The sequence below is a fragment of the Aspergillus udagawae genome (genome assembly GCF_001078395.1).
Source record: "Aspergillus udagawae IFM 46973 DNA, scaffold_5, whole genome shotgun sequence".
Lineage (NCBI taxonomy): Eukaryota > Fungi > Ascomycota > Eurotiomycetes > Eurotiales > Aspergillaceae > Aspergillus > Aspergillus udagawae.
This window is the reverse complement of record NW_025091268.1, coordinates 1,000,147-1,018,052: the sequence shown is the minus strand read 5'-3', so window position 1 is coordinate 1,018,052 and position 17,906 is coordinate 1,000,147. Positions and strand designations below refer to the sequence as shown.

General features: G+C 51.7%; 8 protein-coding genes across 8 annotated transcripts; 3 read left to right on the top strand and 5 right to left on the bottom strand.

Annotated features, from left to right (window-relative positions):
* Window positions 1–207: 207 nt before the first annotated feature.
* Window positions 208–1,220, top strand: Aud_007177 (uncharacterized protein; the record flags this gene model as incomplete). Its single annotated transcript, XM_043292070.1, has 3 exons — window positions 208–273; window positions 387–499; window positions 563–1,220. 3 exons carry the CDS (start codon window positions 208–210, stop codon window positions 1,218–1,220), a joined length of 837 nt encoding a protein of 278 aa, XP_043148005.1.
* Window positions 1,221–1,313: 93 nt separating this feature from the next.
* Aud_007176 (glutathione S-transferase family protein) lies at window positions 1,314–3,986 on the bottom strand (the record flags this gene model as incomplete). The annotated part of the gene is made up of 7 exons (XM_043292069.1): window positions 1,314–1,375; window positions 1,424–1,769; window positions 1,826–1,909; window positions 1,975–2,152; window positions 2,208–2,452; window positions 2,584–3,163; window positions 3,238–3,986. The coding sequence occupies 7 exons, from the start codon at window positions 3,984–3,986 to the stop codon at window positions 1,314–1,316; spliced, it is 2,244 nt and encodes a 747-aa protein (XP_043148004.1).
* Window positions 3,987–4,537: 551 nt separating this feature from the next.
* Aud_007175 (putative MFS multidrug transporter) lies at window positions 4,538–6,347 on the bottom strand (the record flags this gene model as incomplete). The annotated part of the gene is made up of 3 exons (XM_043292068.1): window positions 4,538–5,441; window positions 5,501–5,830; window positions 6,136–6,347. 3 exons carry the CDS (start codon window positions 6,345–6,347, stop codon window positions 4,538–4,540), a joined length of 1,446 nt encoding a protein of 481 aa, XP_043148003.1.
* A 759-nt stretch (window positions 6,348–7,106) lies between these two features.
* On the bottom strand, window positions 7,107–8,512 carry Aud_007174 (S8 family peptidase; the record flags this gene model as incomplete). Its single annotated transcript, XM_043292067.1, has 4 exons — window positions 7,107–7,460; window positions 7,532–7,620; window positions 7,687–8,131; window positions 8,189–8,512. The coding sequence occupies 4 exons, from the start codon at window positions 8,510–8,512 to the stop codon at window positions 7,107–7,109; spliced, it is 1,212 nt and encodes a 403-aa protein (XP_043148002.1).
* A 2,075-nt stretch (window positions 8,513–10,587) lies between these two features.
* Window positions 10,588–11,242, bottom strand: Aud_007173 (uncharacterized protein; the record flags this gene model as incomplete). The annotated part of the gene is made up of 3 exons (XM_043292066.1): window positions 10,588–10,997; window positions 11,053–11,170; window positions 11,237–11,242. 3 exons carry the CDS (start codon window positions 11,240–11,242, stop codon window positions 10,588–10,590), a joined length of 534 nt encoding a protein of 177 aa, XP_043148001.1.
* A 512-nt stretch (window positions 11,243–11,754) lies between these two features.
* Window positions 11,755–13,053, bottom strand: Aud_007172 (putative ATP binding protein; the record flags this gene model as incomplete). Its single annotated transcript, XM_043292065.1, has 2 exons — window positions 11,755–12,932; window positions 13,011–13,053. 2 exons carry the CDS (start codon window positions 13,051–13,053, stop codon window positions 11,755–11,757), a joined length of 1,221 nt encoding a protein of 406 aa, XP_043148000.1.
* Window positions 13,054–13,348: 295 nt separating this feature from the next.
* Aud_007171 (putative cell cycle control protein (Cwf19)) lies at window positions 13,349–15,531 on the top strand (the record flags this gene model as incomplete). The annotated part of the gene is made up of 2 exons (XM_043292064.1): window positions 13,349–14,647; window positions 14,710–15,531. The coding sequence occupies 2 exons, from the start codon at window positions 13,349–13,351 to the stop codon at window positions 15,529–15,531; spliced, it is 2,121 nt and encodes a 706-aa protein (XP_043147999.1).
* An 895-nt stretch (window positions 15,532–16,426) lies between these two features.
* Aud_007170 (D-mandelate dehydrogenase-like dehydrogenase) lies at window positions 16,427–17,691 on the top strand (the record flags this gene model as incomplete). The annotated part of the gene is made up of 5 exons (XM_043292063.1): window positions 16,427–16,479; window positions 16,545–16,759; window positions 16,819–17,228; window positions 17,285–17,524; window positions 17,593–17,691. 5 exons carry the CDS (start codon window positions 16,427–16,429, stop codon window positions 17,689–17,691), a joined length of 1,017 nt encoding a protein of 338 aa, XP_043147998.1.
* Window positions 17,692–17,906: the final 215 nt, after the last annotated feature.

The window sequence follows — 17,906 nt, the reverse complement described above, 5'->3', positions numbered from 1 at the left end:
TTTCCCCGCTGCTTGCTCACTTTCTTTTTTCTCACGCAACAACTGTCGAAACAAGACCGCTATCAATGGACATATTGGGCTGGATTTGAATTGGTGTCTCTCTCCCCATTTTTTGCTCCCATCTACACCACTAGACCTTGACTTGTCGCCTATATCCCTAGTGTGGTAGTCAATCCAGGTTCTTAACTCCATTCCGGCCGAGTGAATATGAGCGCAAAGCCTACTGCTGGCTCCCCCGATGCTTGGGAAGATGACTGGGAAAAACAGGCAGATGTATGTCTTCTATCTCCAATCACGATGTTATCTACCTCCAGAGCCATTCTACAATTTGCGTCCACTCGTCACCTTCACAAGAAGCATCTGACCGGAAAATTTCTCCTCGGCAGAAACTATCCGATGATCCAACCCCTCCTCCAGAGAAGAAGGTATCCTCGAAAGTTACGAAGGCGCAGCGCAGGGCGCAACAGGCCGAGTTCAACCGGCAGCTATGGGCCGAAGCGTGCGTGCATACACCCTCTACTATCAATTTCAATTGAATATTTATGTGTTGATTATGTGATAGTGAATCTCCGCAAACTTTCCACTACCTAGAGGCTCGTTCCGATGTCCCTTTGAAGCAGGATTTCAAACCAGCGGTGACTGTACTCAGCCGCACACCTCAATTGATGACGCGCCAGTCATCGTCCAGCGGAGTTTCTTCAGCGACTGCGGGAATCCGTCGGCTCGGTTTGGCGACTAATGATAGCCTGGAGGATTCAGATGACGACCAGAACCGGCCAGAACCGACTCCAGAAGAACGGCATGCCATTGCTCTGAAGAACCTGGAAGAAAAACAACGGAAATATGAGGAAGTGCGAGAGAGACTATTTGGAAGTCCGTCTGCAACCACCTCGGGTGCATCGTCACCGCGAAGCGCGACTCCTCCCAGACAGTTTGAGGGCAGAGGTAAGGGAAAGAGCCGCGGCAATGGCAGAGACAACAACAGAGATAAGCGAGACTCTTCTGCATCCTCGACGAAGTCAAAACAGCTCTTCGACCCCTCATATTCCTCCAAACCCAATTCAACCTACGTGCAGAAGAAGGAGAGACAGCAAGCTGGCGAGCGGGTATTGAATGACCAGCCACAATCTCCGCGGCAACCCATTCGCAGTCCTAGAGGCCCAGATGCCGGTGGACGAGGTGGTTTCAGAGCAGGCTACAGAGGTGCAAGGGCCACTTGATCACAGCACGTCGCGCCATCCGGGGCGGGGCCTTGTTTCCTTCGCGCCGGGATGTGTCTTTAGTGACACAACTACCTTGGCTTGCTGAAGAAATCATGGCAGCCCCCTTCCGGAGTTGATTGCGTTTGCAACCTGCGACGTGTTGGGTCGATTTTCTGCGGGATGTCAGTCTTGTGCCAGTCACGGCATGGAGATATACTCACGGGCATATCTCTCATAACTGTCAAGATACAATTCGTCAGAGCTAGTTGTCGCCTTGACATGCTCATTGGCCTCAATTGCGCTAACCCATGCGGCCCACCTGCTTCCAGGCTCGGGGTCTGGCCAGCCACGGTACGGTTTGAGCACCCGGCTTAGTCGGAGGATCCAAGGGGCAATCTGGACATCCACAAAGGAGATGCTCGGTCCCAGGAAAAATGGACCTTCGGGATTGGCAGCCGTGATTAGAGTCTTGAGACCGTCTTGGAGCTCCTGCATATTCGCCGTCTGTTTTTGTTCCTCCTGTTCCTGGAGAACCCTGTAGAAGCTGGGCACGATGTGACGATTGATCTGCAGCCATTCAGCACCTAGTCTCGGAAACTAATGTCGGACCACATGATACTTACATGGTCAGTCCAGAGCCGACAGTGAGCTCGTAACTTCGCATCGCCCGGCGGCAGAAGGGGTAGACCCACGTCCAAGTCTTCGAGCTGCAGATTCTGGTTAAGAGATGACGGCCTCCCCGTGGGAAAGGAAAGTGTGGGTTGAAACCTACATATTCGAGCAGAACCGAGCTTTCATACGATCCCCAATCACCGTGCCGCAACGCTGGCACCAGGCCTCTGGGGTTCATCTCCAATAGAGATTGAGGTTTTTGGTATGGATCTACTTCGATATATTGATATGGGATACCCTTGATTTCCAAGGCTATCCAAACGCGTTGTACAAAAGGGCTAGAATATACGTTTTAGCTGACACCGGGCTGAAAGACTGGATGCTCAGACATACCAGAAGCAACTTCCGAACAGTTTGAGTTCTGCTTCATTGGAATGATTTATAGCGGTCAAGGCCGCTAAGCCAGTAGCTTTGGTGTGGTAGGTTTTTTGCTGGGCTTCATTTTGGGAGGACATCGTTCTAGTCTTTAAAATTTGGTTAGTCTCAAGATATACTTTTTGAGTCGAAGCAAGTCTTTTCAATCGAGCAACCGTCTCGCGGATGTGTCCCAGTTGTAGCAGCTGCGACAAGCGGGGAAGCTGGAGGTCACTGTAATACGGCATCCAGCAGTGACGTAAATAGCGGAATCACATACACACCAAAGGATGACAGTCACACCACAGCGCAAACTTGAAAACCAACGTAGTAAAAAGAAAGATCGCACACTTACTGTGACTGCCTTCTTCTTCTCCTTGGCCTCTTTCAGCAAATACCGCTGAACACTATTTTTCTTGACCCGGTCGCTCTCTTCCAACGTATGCCGATGGCCTCCGCCCACCCCGTCATTCTTCCCATTCGCACCATTGCCATTGACCCGCTGGATCGTAAAGAATCTCTCTCCATTCGCCCCGGGATGACCCTCAGGTAAGGTCGGATTCGGCGTGAGCACGCCGAACGGCTGACTGTCCCTCCTCTGTCCCAAGGCCGACTCATGGAACAACGAGTTCACGCTGGGCAGAAACTCCGAGGAAGGAAAGGTAGTCTCGGGTCCGGTCGCGGCAAAGTCCGACACAGCAGCCACACCGTACCCGGGAAAGTATTCGGTGATTTTGATCTTGACGTCGCAGAGGTCTCTTTGTCGGGCGGTGCGTTTCCGCTTCTTCTTGTTCGGATCGTCGGATTTGGGGGTTCCGGGCGGGCGGCCTTTGAGTCTGCAGTCCCAGTAGTGGGAGACGAAGGGCTTGCGCTTGTAGCGTTGTGTGGAGCGGTGGGAGTAGACGTTGTCGACGTGGGGGAAGTAGGTTCGGAATCTAGTTGCAGGGCAAGTGGTTAGATAAGTGCGTTTGGGATTCAATTCGTATGGAGGGGACTGCGTAGAACGTACTGGTCTTCAGTCAAGGTGATCGTCTCGTCCACGTTGAATAGCTTTTCCCTCCAGTATTCAAGGTCGGGAGGGTCAGGGACCAGTTTCATGTCTTTCAGACCACCGTCCTGTTTCGAGAGCTCCGGGGCTACAGAGTAGTCGTCGCTTTGCGGCTGTAGCTGCAAATGATGCGGAAAGGATGGCGATACTTGCAAGCCGGTGTTGCGCAGATGCGCGTCATCGTCGGCGCCATTACCATTACACGCAACGGCGGTATCCGCAAGATCTGAACGTGCTTGCGACAGGACCTGCGCGTGGTGTGCATCGTGATCGCCGCCGTGAGCTAAACAGGATTGCATCCGCTGATCATCCGAAAGGGAACCCGGGAACGCCTGGTCTCGGGATGTGTGGTGGTAGGTATGCAGCTTCTCTTCAAACTGCTGAGGAGATATCAGCTCGGTATTAACCGACTCGCCAGGCCGCGACGGCCGCATAGACGCCAGTGTATTGAGCGGGTGAACCGCATTGTGATGGTGCCGCTGCTCCTGCGGATGATGGAGATGGAGGTTCGAGTGTTCAAGCGCAGACTGTAGAGGCTGAAGCGACTGCGCGTCCTGAGGATCTGCAAGCGCTGGTGTATGTGACTGGTGATGCTGCTGTTGGGTTGCAGCTAAAGCGGACGCGTCGTCTGCGAGGGACGACAGCGACTGGGGCTGTCCATCAGAAGTGTGAGAGTCGACGCGGAATCGCTGAAGATCCGGGCCGTCCATTTCTCGAGCGGAACATCAAAGCACAAAGGCGGGATCAGCGAGTCTGGATCATGTCGAGTGCTGCTTTTGGGGGAGCGGAAGGGGAATTGGTGGGGAAGTTGAAGCGGCGTGTTGATGTGGAGAGCTGATACTAGTCTAGTCTGGATGGTGGTAATATGGCGGAGAATCATATTGTTGCAAAGTTGCTAAAGATATCCCACAGAGGATGAATCTACATTTATACATACCTCCCCCAAAAGCTGCGCAATGGCTTTGATTCCACTTCCCCTTTGTGGGACTCTACCGAATCTGTTGTCACGGTGAAATCAAACAGCTCAAAAAAAGAAAAAGCAACTATCGGATATTGTGACAGGGAAACCGACCAGCAAACTAGTCAAGCTCTACAATTGACAGTTCATATCAACAGGACAACTCCACGTTATTTGTGTCATATCAAGAACCCCCAGGCAATCTTTGTTTGACCTATGTCAGGCTCCTCCTGCCGCCTTGAGGTCCAGTGCTCGATTTCGCTGAATGGCGTCCAATAGCGACGCTCCTCAAGACTCGACACGTCAATATCCATTCTCGTCAACACTATACTGACGATACATGGTCAAACTCTGCTTGGCGAACGCACTCCGAGCCCGAAGCCTCTCACCATACCGCGTAAACAAGGGCGGAACAATGCAGAAGATGGTTGCCATGGCCGCCAGCACGGTCACAGCAAGATTGGCCCCTAGAGCCGAGAACAGATGGGGCGAGACTAACGGAAAGACAGCCGATAGGATCGATCGGAGGAAGCTGAGTGCAGAGAACCCGCTCGATGCGTAGCTTAAATAGCTGTCCGTGAGATAGCCCCCAAGGACATAGTCTAACTCGGTCAGCGAGTATCCGACCAGCAACAGCGCAATCACGGATACGCTCCAATGCAAATCTTTCACGCCGGGGGGAATGGTCCAGGCGAAGACCCATAGCCCGCCTGCGAGGATAGGTGCTCCCAGCCACAGACCAAGCAGCTTGTGCTCGGGAAGGAGGACGCGGCCCTGATGCCGGTGCTGGTCGATGATGTACAGGTCAATGTAGCGAGTCAGCAAGCCAAGGCTAAGCCCAACACCGATAGCGATGAAGGGTAAACTGGCCTGTCGGGGGCTGAAACCAAAGGCTTGATAGATGGGAGGCAATGCTTCCGTGAAAAGATAAACTAGTGCAATTGAGATTGCGCTTATCAAAGACACTATGAACACGATAGGTTCGGTGAAGAAAAGAAGTACAGGCCGAGATAGGGCAAGCCGCACAAAGCTGTGCAGATCCGGTGTATGGTCTGGGTTCGCTCCTTCCAGCGACTCAACCTTTGACACCTTGCGGAGCTGCGCAACTTCTCTTGCCAGCAAAAGCGATGGGCGGGATTCTCGGATGGTGAGAAGGACGAAGGTAAGGAGACCTGTTATAATGGCTGCAATGTAATATAGCCAATGCCTTTAGAAGTCAATCCGTCAGCAGCTTTTCCGGGCCATCAAACGTCAAGCAACGCTTACCAGTCCAGATCTGCAACTATGTAGATGCTCAAAATTGGCCCCACGATGAGACCCAAGTTGCTTGTTACGGCCCAGATACATACCATCCAAACACGGTCGCGAGCGTTGAACATATCCTCTATACTGCCTATTACCACAATGGTGGGAATCGCCGATAAAAACCCACTGACGAAGCGGCCCACAACCACACCCCAAAGTGAAGGAACGGCGGCTACGACGAGACAGCTGACGCTGTACAACGCAGTGCTGACGATGTAGAGCCTCTTGCGTCCGAAAACTTCAGAGTAGGGCGGGAAGAGGATACCCCCGAATGCTTGCCCGAGAAGATACCTATTGCACGTCAATAATGGCACCCGCAAGCACATCCACTCTCACAGATGGCTTGGAATAGCTCAGAAGGCGAGACAGGTAACGAACACTGATACAAATATGAAGATGGATCTTGTCTTCTCCAAGTCATATTCTGCAGCTGCAGCTCCGGCGGCGGTTGACTAGTTAGATGATCGAATAAGTCGACGGTCTGCTGGATAAGTTCATACGACATGAAGGAACATACACCAGAAGTGCTAACAGCTGTTCTGATACGCTCTTCAAATTAGCGCAGATAACGTCGTCCCAGACAGACAGGCACTTACGTGAAAAACTCAAGGAAGAAGATGAGGCTGATATCATAAACCTTCCGAGAGACATCCCAGTTACGAGGATGTCGACGGTTGCCTATTGCCCATTGCACATAAAGCTCATCGGTGGTCATTTTTAGCCCATATTGGGCAAGATGGATGTGCAGCGAGTCCGGGTTGCTCAGCGGGCTCAGCTTCTCCTCGGAGATTGCGATTGTGGTCTGCATCAGGAAGGGTTCAGGTCATAGGGATGCCCAATTTGAGATTCAGGTGCAAAGGATCTCGTGAACGAGATACATCCATGAGAGCTAGAGACATTTTGAAGGGCTTCAGAGCACCGGAGCCAGGGATACGATGTAGGAGCTGTTGCTATCTTCAGAGCAGGCTTCTAGGGAGGTATGCGACACGTTTCTCATGAGGTAAGCGCTCCCTCAATGTGCATTCCATAGCCTATTGATATCGAGCTGTTCATTGGGCCCTGAGCAAGAATACCCAGCTCTCGTCGTGTCCGTGTGGGCCATGAGCATGCTTCATTTGGAAAGTCGGAAGGTTCATCACGATCAACATTCCTCGCGGATGGATATGCTCTGCCCATTTCCTTGGCGTGTTCGTCACACTGTTCGTCATCGCCAATCTTCCGCTCGTATCCTTGAGGCGTAATGTACGAGGATGTGAGCGTCATCTGGAGTGAAAAAACCTTGGAGGCGTGGGTGGTGATTAATGAACTTTAGCGGACATAGTTGAAGTGTTATTTCCCTGCGTCCCATCACATATTGTTAGATCAAGCCGAGGAAAAAAATTATCTGCTTACAGGGTGGAGTATCAAATCACTCAAATCATTCCATTGCTTTGTTATATAACTTAGGATTCATAGATTCATCAACCTGCGGAGGACATCCTCCGCACTCCTTTAGCCCTCCCAATCATCCCTCGGTTAAGACTCGCCCTGCGCAGTCTCTGTAACCTATCGGCCCTTCGGCATAAGCTTAAGCATTGCCATTGTAAGCAAGCTTGTTAGGACTACCCTTAGCATCGGTGACAACACCATTGGTGGCCAGCTGCTTGATACGAGAGGTCACAGCAGCAGGACCAGAGAGGTTCTCGAGACCCATCAAGTAGACGGACAGGCCAACAATATGGGGGGTGGCCATGGAAGTACCAGAGATAGTGTTGGTGGCAGTGTTAGAGCCAATCCAGGCGGAAAGGATATTCTGACCGGGAGCGAAGATGTCGACGACGGAACCATAGTTGGAGAAGGAGGCGCGGGCATTATTCTTGCTGATCGCAGCAACAGTCAGAGCGTTAGGAGCGGAGGCAGGGCTTGTCTCCGAAGCATCACTCTGACACGATATGTTAGTCGCACTAAAACTAGCAATGTTCATATGTAAGTTTTCGAAGACGGTTCACATACGTTCTCGTTTCCAGCAGCGACCACAGAAAGGACACCTTCTTGGAAGGCGTTCTCGACAGCGTCGTTGAAGGCATAAGAGTAGCCACCGCCTGTCATTATCCATCAGCAGCCGTTACCTTCAATCCAGTCGAACGAGCAAGACGGGGTGCTCTTACCAAGACTCATGTTGATTGCGGCCTTCTTAGTACGACCCTTGCTCACAATGTCGTTGACAGCCCAGTTGAAACCGTCAAGGATGATCGAGGTGCTGGAGGACTCGCCCTGGAAGACCTTGACGGACAGAAGGTTGGTCTTCTTGGCCACTCCGTAGGTCGAGCCGCCAATGGTACCAGCAACGTGCGTTCCGTGGCCGACGCTGTCGACATGGTTGCCACCAGCGGCGTTGTATGCCAGGGACGCGCGGCCACCGAACTCGACGTGGTTGACATTGATGCCAGTGTCGACAACGTAGGCATAGGTGCCAGCGCCAGCGCTGGTGTCGTAGATGTAGTCGGTGCTTGCTTGACCCTTGTGGGAAATGCTGCCAAGACCCCAGGGGGCGCCCTTTTGAGTCGTTAGGGCGTTAATGTGCCAGACTTGGTCCTCCTCGACATGGGCAACCTGTGGGCTTGTAAGTCACTGAGCTCATGATGTGGTAGGGTTCTGAAGAGGACTGACATCTGCGCTCTTGCGGATTTCCTCGATGGTAGCAGTATCGAAGGAGCCGGCGTAGGCCGCGAAATCCTTGATCTTGTAGTTCTTCTCAATACCGACGGGAGCATCGCCGCTGGTGGCATCACGACGCTCCAGATTGCGTTTGTGGAGATCCGTGGCCCAAAGAGTGTGAGACTCAATGGTAGCTGCATCGGTGCCCGGCTTGAAGGTCACGATGTACTTGCCAGGAATCTTCTGAGCAGAACGACGAGTTTCCTGGACAGGCGCGCCAAACACGGCTGGCAGGACAGCTCCAAGGAGCAGCAAAGTGCGTTTGATAGAAAGCATGGCGAAGACACCGAGGAGACTCTGGATACCGGATCAGGCTGGGAGATGTTGGACTGAATGGTCTGATGAAGACTGATTTCTGGAGGACAGATAGGTATTTATAACCTTTCCCTCTTCGTGTTCCGTTCATGTTCTTCTGCTCTTGCGCCATTTTCATGCCTCCGGATCTCCCAGTCACCACCGCGAGACAAGGACGGAGACATCCCGGAGAGTGATCCAGAGAGTGCAATGGGAACTAACAGGGTAACATTGCATCGCACACCGTCGGAGAGCCAGATAGTGTATGTAGCGAGCATGAGGTGAGATGAACTATGCAGATGATGGATATGATCTTCATCAGGCCGACATGACCAAGTCCCGGACAGGAAATCGATGGGTCATCAGAAAGAAGACGTTGACCACGGTGAATAGTAATTGATGCCACTGATTCGTGCAAGAACACCCCGAGCACAAGAGAATTCTCTCATTAGATGCGCAAATAGCGGCATGAATGTTCTTGCGCCCGCATTCTCCTTACGGAAGGTAATATGTCTTTTCTTGGCTTCCTCAGCGACTCCTCACGCCATTGTGCCCACTGAGGTCCGTCCCACGGGCAAAGCTTCGGGGAGGACGGGTCAAGCGATTCGTCTGCAGAGACAGATGTGACCCTACCAGGATACTTGGCAATCTCGCGCGATTTCCTCCTTGGCATTTCTGCACGCACTCGAGATAAGGATATTGACTAGGTGGCTCAGTCTGATGAAGGCGTGCCAGGGTCTTCCTAGACGCGACCCAGTCGCATGAGATTGGCAAGAGGGGGAAAAGCACATGATGACATGCTTAATGGGACTGCAGATCGTAATAACGTTTGCATTAGACCGGAGGCCCAGTAAACGCCAAGCGAGCAGCCAGCGGTGCCGGCTTGTAGCAGATAGCACTGGTATTAAGCCCTGTACGACGCGTAGGTACTGTTTCTCTGGCAATCTCGCCGGCTCGATTTATGAACGAGGGTAGTACACATTATCATACGTGCGCACATGTGCTCTTACTGATCTCCTGATGCAGTCATGGTTCGAGGGCAACACACTCAAACATCTCGAGGTGACCCTTGCGCTGACTCGAGCACGCCGACGAGGGCTCGGGGTAACTGTCGAACGAAGGGGACCAACAACTTCCCCTCTCCACATGGCCTCGGCTAGTCATAACGGCAGACTGGCAATTGGTGAACGTAAGCAGTTCCTTTGACCTTTGTGGCTAGTCTAGATACATCCCGGTATCATTACTCGCCGGCGGACGTCCGAGGAGCCCTGGGCCTTGGCATGAAGGGACTATACCGTGACATAGATTAGGAACAGCGAGACAATCATGATTACTGATGATAGTTTCAGGGCCCGAACTCCAGAGAAATAGAGTAAGTGCTCTGTGAGACATTGAGCGCCGAGGGAGGTCCCATCTGGGCAAGCAGGATTCGCGGGCGCATTCTCCGGCTTGGCCAATAGCTTAGCATGTCTGGTGATTCATCCCAGTCACATTGAGCTCGTGATCTTGATAAGAGGATCTGTCCAGTCGGCCAGGTCCGACTAAAGAGTGGGATCATGGGGGTGATTGTACCTTGTGGGCGAAAGGCCAAGGGTCTCAGTGCAGCATGCCGACTTGGCACGGTTTGTTCCACCGGGAATCCGTTGGGGCTTATTATTATTACACCATTTACTTATATGTTGCAATAATATGCATATATACTTGTGAAGATGACGACATGCATGTATACACGCATATGTCTCAAAGATAAGGCATCTACTACAGTTGAACCCTTGCATTTGTCATTTCCATCAATGATGAAGAAACACCAGATAATAACGTTGGCGACAAAAAACGCCGGCTACACTGCGGCCAAGACCTATTCTAATGTACAAGGCTGGATATGGCTGATGAACAGCAAGGACAGAGCTCCCAAGGATATAGTGTGAAGAGACCTCGGAGAGAGTTGACTTGGCAAGTGCAGTGAGCAATAATCCAGTCGAATCACCCTCCCAGGCTGACCATGTCACCAAACTCGACAAATATCTCGTCGTCGTCTTAGTACAAACGTCAGTTCCTTATTCACTCTTCTCCACATGCTTCCTCTCCGCCACTCTGTTGTGAAGCGGGAACCCCGTAGTCCTCTTGTCAGCTCCCGTCTTGCGACTGATCTTCCCATGGCTGCTGGCAAAGAGCGTACACCACAATCCAATGGACGCGACGGCGAAGTATCCCACCATGGCGGCCGCAAAGACAACTTGGTCGGTGGTGGTATACCAGGTGTACGCATAAAAGGCCGATATGGCGTGGTAGACGGACGTTATTACTAACGTAGGAACGGCATACGGAGCCTTAGGGTCGGAGTCCTCGGTTGAGACTGCTTCTGAAACGGCTGAGCTGAGAGGGATGGAACCACTCAGCATGATGGTCAAGATGGCGATCGTGAGCAGACTGAAGCCAAGGCAACGAGCGAAGTAGATCTCAATTTCTGCGACGGTTAGCACCGGTTCTTGCTGAATGTCTTTTCTGAGTATGGTGCTTACGCGACGGCTGCCTGGCTTCTTCTAACATGATTCTTACGATCATCTGTGGCATTCCAATCAAAGGTATGGCTTGCAGCGAGAGCCATCCCGCGGTTGAGTATGTGTAAGCGTAGAATACCTGAGTACAGGGTAAGTTATCAGCCACCAGAAGTGCTTGAGCAGTATAGGCATCCCTAACACATACGTCCATGATATGCGAAATGATACCTCTCGAGAGGTATATTGTTTGTATTATGTTGCCGTGGTCCCTGAGTGTTCAGTATTGGAAGTTCGACAAATGTGTCAATTGTAGATAGATACAAGTCTTAGCATAAAAATATTATTCCCAAGTGCAGTATAAGTACCTAGAGAAAGCGATCTGAAGCAATTCAGTGATACGTCAGTTTTATTCTGCACGGCGGTGGTGTGACATCATCCACATGGCATCATGAATGCTTGGAATGCACGCCTTTTGTTTTGTTTGCATTGGATACATTATCCTGTTTTCTTTTTCTACCTGCATCCAGGATTCAGAATAATATCCATAAAGTTAAGGTCCATATGTTATGCAATCTTATTGTTCCTTCGTGCCTGCAGGAGCCGATACCGCTGGATAAGAATGACAAGTATGATAACCCCATATCAAACCCGAGGAGGACGGGATCAACAAGAAAGCTCAAAAGAGCAAGGAAAGACATTAATCATGAAATTTGATCGAGAAATCTATCGGTTGATATTACTAGAGCGTAAGTACCGTGCAAAGCTCAGGTCTTCGTCGTTCGGACCACCTTGTGATTCTGAAAGAGCTTCTTTGTATCGCTGGGAGAGCCCCGCCTCGTCACCAGCTGGAGGAACGTCTTCCTCGTCATCGTCGGTATCATCGTTCTCCGAAAACTCCAGATCCCCCTTGCTTGCAGCAGCAGCGGCTGCTTCTTCCTCCTCCTCTGCTTCGCTGACGGTCTCGGCTTCGTTCGCGGCACGTGGCTTCCGCGAAGATCCAGTGACACTCATATCCTTCATCAGCTTGCCCAGCTCCAACTCGCGCTGAGCTGCCTGAGTTTCCTCGCGCTCCTTCTTCTTGCGCTCTAGTTCTGGCTTGTAGTCCCGTTCAAACTCTTGGCGCTTCTCTTCCACTGCTTGGAAGAATTCGTCAATGCCGTCGCCTGTCATGGAACTTACGCCCACGACACTCAGATGGCGATAGAACTCTTCCAGCATTAGACTCATACTATTGAGAAGCGAGCCCATGTATCCGCTGCCTGCCCCGAAGCCCGCGGCGCTGCCCTCCCCTCCAAAAGCACCAGACTCCTCCTCCTCTCGCAATGCTTGCTGGAATGCATCGAAGTCGGTCATCCATTCTTTCGCGAACTCTGCATCCTGAACGTCTGTCTTGTTGAACACGAGGATCATTGGCAGTTTTGTTTTGTACAGGATACTGCAGGCGTAAAGCATGTTGCTCATAAAGGTACTTGTGGAAGTCGTACGCGGGGTATCAATAACATAAGCGATGACAGTAGGAAACGAAGAGGCTAGTGTCTCGAGTAAGATGCTCCCCGATGCACTCCAAACGAAGACTTCGATTTGTCCGGGCGTGTCGACCAAAATGTGCTCGATAGGCTTGGCCGATGGATTTTCGGGATTGGGTGCGGTACGCTTTTCCAGTAATGATATAATCTGATCAACCTTTGTTGCGAACAGATTCAATGATGTCAAGATACCGCCGTTAGGTCCGAGGTTGTACTGCTTCATAACTTCTTTGTAGTTGATCGAGTCACGGATGTCGATATTGCTCTCAAACGGCACCGAGTATACAGCGGGGTCGAGGTTGAGTACGTAGGGGATTTTCTTCTTCGAATGGAGGTACGAGTTGATTCTCTGCATGAAGGTCGTCTTTCCCGAGCCTAAAGTAAAGCAGCATCAGCAATTATCGCTCATTCCCAGCAGGCCTTCGAGCTAGAACGCCCTGTCAAATGATATACCTGCCATGCCGACGCAAACCACCGACACGGGAGTCGTCGCCATGATGAGAGATGGATAAAATATGATAGAGTTGAGCACTGTCTTAAAATCTCAGTAGTAAACAATATTTCTCCTCAGATTAAGAAAGTAGTTAGCTTGATGGAGAAAGTGATGTTAACATATAAGTGAATAATGCGGTTTGAAGCAGAAATTCTTTTGTCGCGGGGATCTGAGGAGATCTGCTTGCGGGTGGAGCCCGTAGTCTGGACCGCCTAGACGTCATCCTAGTGTTTTTCATGCTGCGGCCGCTCCTTTCCCACACGAAAGCTCTATGCAATCGTGTTGACACATATCAAACATGACTCTAGACGATTTTGAGAAGTCGCTGGCGGAAGATCAAGAGCGACGACGCGAACGAAGCGACAGAGAGAAATATCGACACAGAGATCGAGACCGAGATCGCAGTAAAGAACGGTCAAGGCATCATCGTCATCATCACCACCATCGGCGCCATTCGTCGAGGTCGAGAGAACGAGAGTCAGATCGCCCTCGAGAGTCGCGTGATAGTGAAGAAAATGGACATCGACACAAGCGATCACGCCATTCTACAGATCACGGCGATGATCGGGATCATTCCCACAAGCGCCGGCACAGGAGGGAGAGTAAAGACAATGAATCAGAATCTACAGCTCCGGCGAAGGAGATAGTTCAGCAGGAGCCTAGTCGGTTGCAGCGGGATGCCTGGATGGAAGCTCCCTCCGCCCTCGATGTCGATTATGTTCACCGACGTGACACTACACGGTTGGAGGAAGAACCGAAAGCCAAGATGCTCCAAGCGGACTTTGAGCTGAAGATACACGACCGAGAACTGAACCAGCATCTCCGTGATCTGAAAGACGAGAAAGACCTGGCTGAAGTAGAGGAAAAGCCAGCACAGCACGAGGTGGATTACACTATCGGGGATGCTGGCTCCCAGTGGAGAATGACAAAGCTCCGAGGCGTATACCGGGAGGCAGAGGAGAGTGGAAAATCTGTGGAGGAAGTTGCGATTGAGCGCTTTGGGGATCTGCGCTCGTTTGATGATGCGCGCGAGGAAGAAGCGGAGTTGGACCGTCGCGCACGGTATGGCGAGGGTTACGTGGGCAAAGAAAAGCCAACAGGAGACCTCTTTCAGGAGAGAAAGCTTGAACAAGGCGTTCATAGGGAACCCCTTGAACACGTTCGAGATCCTGAACAGGAGCTTGCAGCTCGTGGTCAAGGTCAGAAGATCGACACGGTGCCTCCTTCCGGCGCCACCCAGCACCTTGATCTGACAGCTCTCAACCGACTCAAAGCGCAGATGATGAAGGCAAAGCTCAAGGGATCAGCTGAGGCAGCAGAGCTTGAGGAGCGCTACAATGCGGCCGCAGCAGCGATGGCTAATCGCAAGGAGTCCGATGTTGTAGTGCTCGGAGTCATGGAGAACCGAATGCTTGCAGGACAAAGAAACGAAGCCAAGCCCGTGGAAACTAAGAGAGGCCGGGAGCGAGGACAGCTGGAGGAAAATGAGGATATGACTATTGAAGACATGGTCCGAGAAGAGCGGCGGACGCGGGATCAATTTGGTGGAGATGGGAAACGACTGGCGGAAAGGATCGCCAGAGACTCGAAATTCGAGGTCCGTTCATCCCCTGACTCATGCAGCTATGACTTGTTACTGATTACATCTGTCTGAATTAGAATGATTTGGAATACATGGACGATAATGCCGCCAAACTCGCCAAGAGGGTGCATCGGTCTGAGATCAACCTCAAGAATGCTACCATCAGCGAATTCCAGAAGATGAATCGGATCTTGGACAATTGCCCACTCTGTCATCATGAAGATACCAACACCCCCCCAATTGCTCCTGTGGTGTCTTTGGCGACCCGAACCTATCTGACTCTCCCCACCGAACCCGAGCTTAGCGAGGGATGCGCTACCATAGTTCCTATCCAGCATCGCACCAACCTGATGGAATGTGATGACGATGAGTGGGAAGAGATCCGGAATTTCATGAAGAGTCTAACCCGGATGTACCACGATCAAGGCCGCGATGTCATTTTTTACGAGAACGCAGCTCAGCCACAGCGGAAGAGACATGCAGCCATGGAAGCCGTTCCGCTGCCGTACAGTCTCGGGGAAACATCGCCCGCCTTCTTCAGGGAAGCGATTCTCGCAGCAGACTCCGAATGGACGCAGCACCGAAAGCTGATCGACACCCTTGCCAAGGCTAAGCAGGGTCTGGGTCGGAATGCGTTCCGTCGCACTCTGGTCAAAGAGATGCCCTACTTCCATGTTTGGTTTGAGCTAGACGGAGGATTGGGCCACGTGGTGGAGGATGAGCACCGCTGGCCTCGCGGCGATCTGTTTGCCCGCGAGGTTATTGGAGGCATGCTCGATCTAGGCCCAGAGGTGATTAAACGACAGGGCCGCTGGAACCGAGGAGGCGATCGTAGAGTGGACGGGTTTAAAAAGCGATGGCGGAAGTTCGATTGGACGCGAGTGCTTGTGGAGGGATAGGTCGAGAGAGCGTTCAATTAAATGTTATCCAAGCCAAGAGCAGCTGATATTATGAATATACATCATATGACTGTCAACTCCGATTCCAAACCAGATCAAACAATGGGGAAGCCAGTGCTGGCCTCTATCACCGTACCAGGTTTGTGATAATGGAACACGCAGCGCATGCTCCAGCTTTTCAGGAACATTAACGCTCCTCGGAAAATTATTGACTGCCAAATAACAGCTGACCTCCCCAGTTCGAGGCCATTCCATCTCCAGACTGATGTCCTTGTGTCTCGCAATTAGACCCGATGCTCGTATGGATCTCCCCGCATAACCCCCACGCCCGCGTTCACATATCGCAGGCAAGTCTGTGGTAGCTTTTCTCACTCGGGAAAGTCCAGGGCTTACCAGAACGGATTCTACCGACATCGGTAATATCGCCTCATCTAGAATCTTTTTTGTGAGATCGTTCAATTCCACAAGATCTTGACTGCTCAGTTGGGACTGGGAACTCCATAGATAGATAGATAGTGCGGGGGAGAAATACTGAGAAGGCGCTGTGATGATAACATCAGGTGGGGCACTGCAATCTTTCACGGCCGAATGTTAGTCAACATACTTTCTGCTCCTTGCACTTTTTCTTTACCTCTTCTCATCTCTGACGATCATGTGGATATTCTTCTCGTAGATTCTGTTCCGGGTGCTATCAATTGTTCTCATAGACATCGACACAGCTGGCAGCCCTGATATACTCTCTCTCGGACATAGCTTGTCCGCCAACAGTCTCGCTCGGCATAATTCCAGGTGCGACGCTTTTCGCTAATAAGTGAGTCAAACTCGTGTTTATCTATCTTCAATTTTCCTTTAGAAAGATTCCTAGATTAACTTGAAGTCACACAGAAACCTCACAATGGGTTCCGCCGGTACCAAACCCAAGGTCCTTCTTCTTGGATCCATCGTCCAGTACGCACTAGTCTCTCTCCCTGTCTATGAATCACTCTTCTGACCCAGCCTTTTCTTCCATCTAGCGCACACAAGACATGGCAATCGCTATCCGAGATCGCAGAACTGGTCACTCCCACCGCCACAAACCGCGCAGAGTTCCTGCAGGAATGCCGGTCCGGCAAGTTGGACGGCGCTGTCGCCGCATACAGAACCTTCGACTCCGTCACCATCACCGGCTTTATCGATGAGGAAGTCGTCAACGCACTCCCCAGCTCAGTCACTTTCCTAGCGCACTGCGGTAAGCTCTCCTCGCATTCCTCGATAAAGGTATCCCAGTGATCTGAACTCTCCATCCAGGCGCGGGATACGACCAAGTCGACGTCCACGCCTGCAGCGCTCGCAATCCCCCCCTGCGCGTCTCCAACGTTCCCACAGCCGTGGACGACGCTACAGCCGACGTGAACATGTTCCTGATCATCGGTGCGCTGCGCAACTTCAACGCGGGCATGCAGGCCCTGCGTGAGGGGAAATGGCGCGGCCAACCCCTCCCCGCGCTTGGCCACGACCCCGAGGGCAAGGTCCTCGGGATTCTGGGCATGGGGGGAATTGGGCGCAACCTCAAGAAGAAGGCCGAGGCGTTCGGTATGCGGGTCATCTACCACAATCGCCGCCGGTTGAGCGAGGAGCTGGCCGCCGGAGCGGAGTATGTGACATTTGATGAGCTGCTGGCCACGAGCGACGTGATCAGTCTGAACTTGCCCCTGAATGTAAGTTTCCTATCCTGCTCTTGGCACTTCTGCGGTCATCCTAACCATTAGAGAAGAAACACACTCGCCACATCATCAGCAAAGCCGAGTTCGAGAAGATGAAGGATGGTGTCGTCATTGTCAACACGGCGCGAGGCGCAGTCATGGATGAAGAGGCCCTCGTCCAGGCCCTCGATAGCGGCAAGGTCTACTCAGCCGGCTTGGATGTCTTCGAGGAGGAGCCCAAGGTGCACCCGGGCCTTATCCGGAACCCCAATGTTCTTCTTGTTCCGCACATGGGCACATGGACCGTCGAGGTGAGAGACAGTCTATAGCACTGAAGTCAACATGGCAGACATATACTAATCCGATTGATTTTCGATAGACTCAAACGGCTATGGAAGAGTGGGCTATCGAAAACGTGCGACTTGCAATTGAAACAGGGAAGCTGAAGAGTCCTGTTCCGGAGCAAGCCGACCTTTGAATGAGAATACCACGAGAATGTTGCACTATGCCCACCCTAATTTGGCGAATGTACTTATTTCTCATTATTGATATGTACATGATTTTGATGATAGAGTAGATGATTGGATACACTTGTCACTGTGTGTTAAAATACACACATCAAATCGATCGCTGTTATTATTCGATCAACGGACGGACGTGTATCCCCGAGGTTCTTCTCGTCCATGTGCAGGA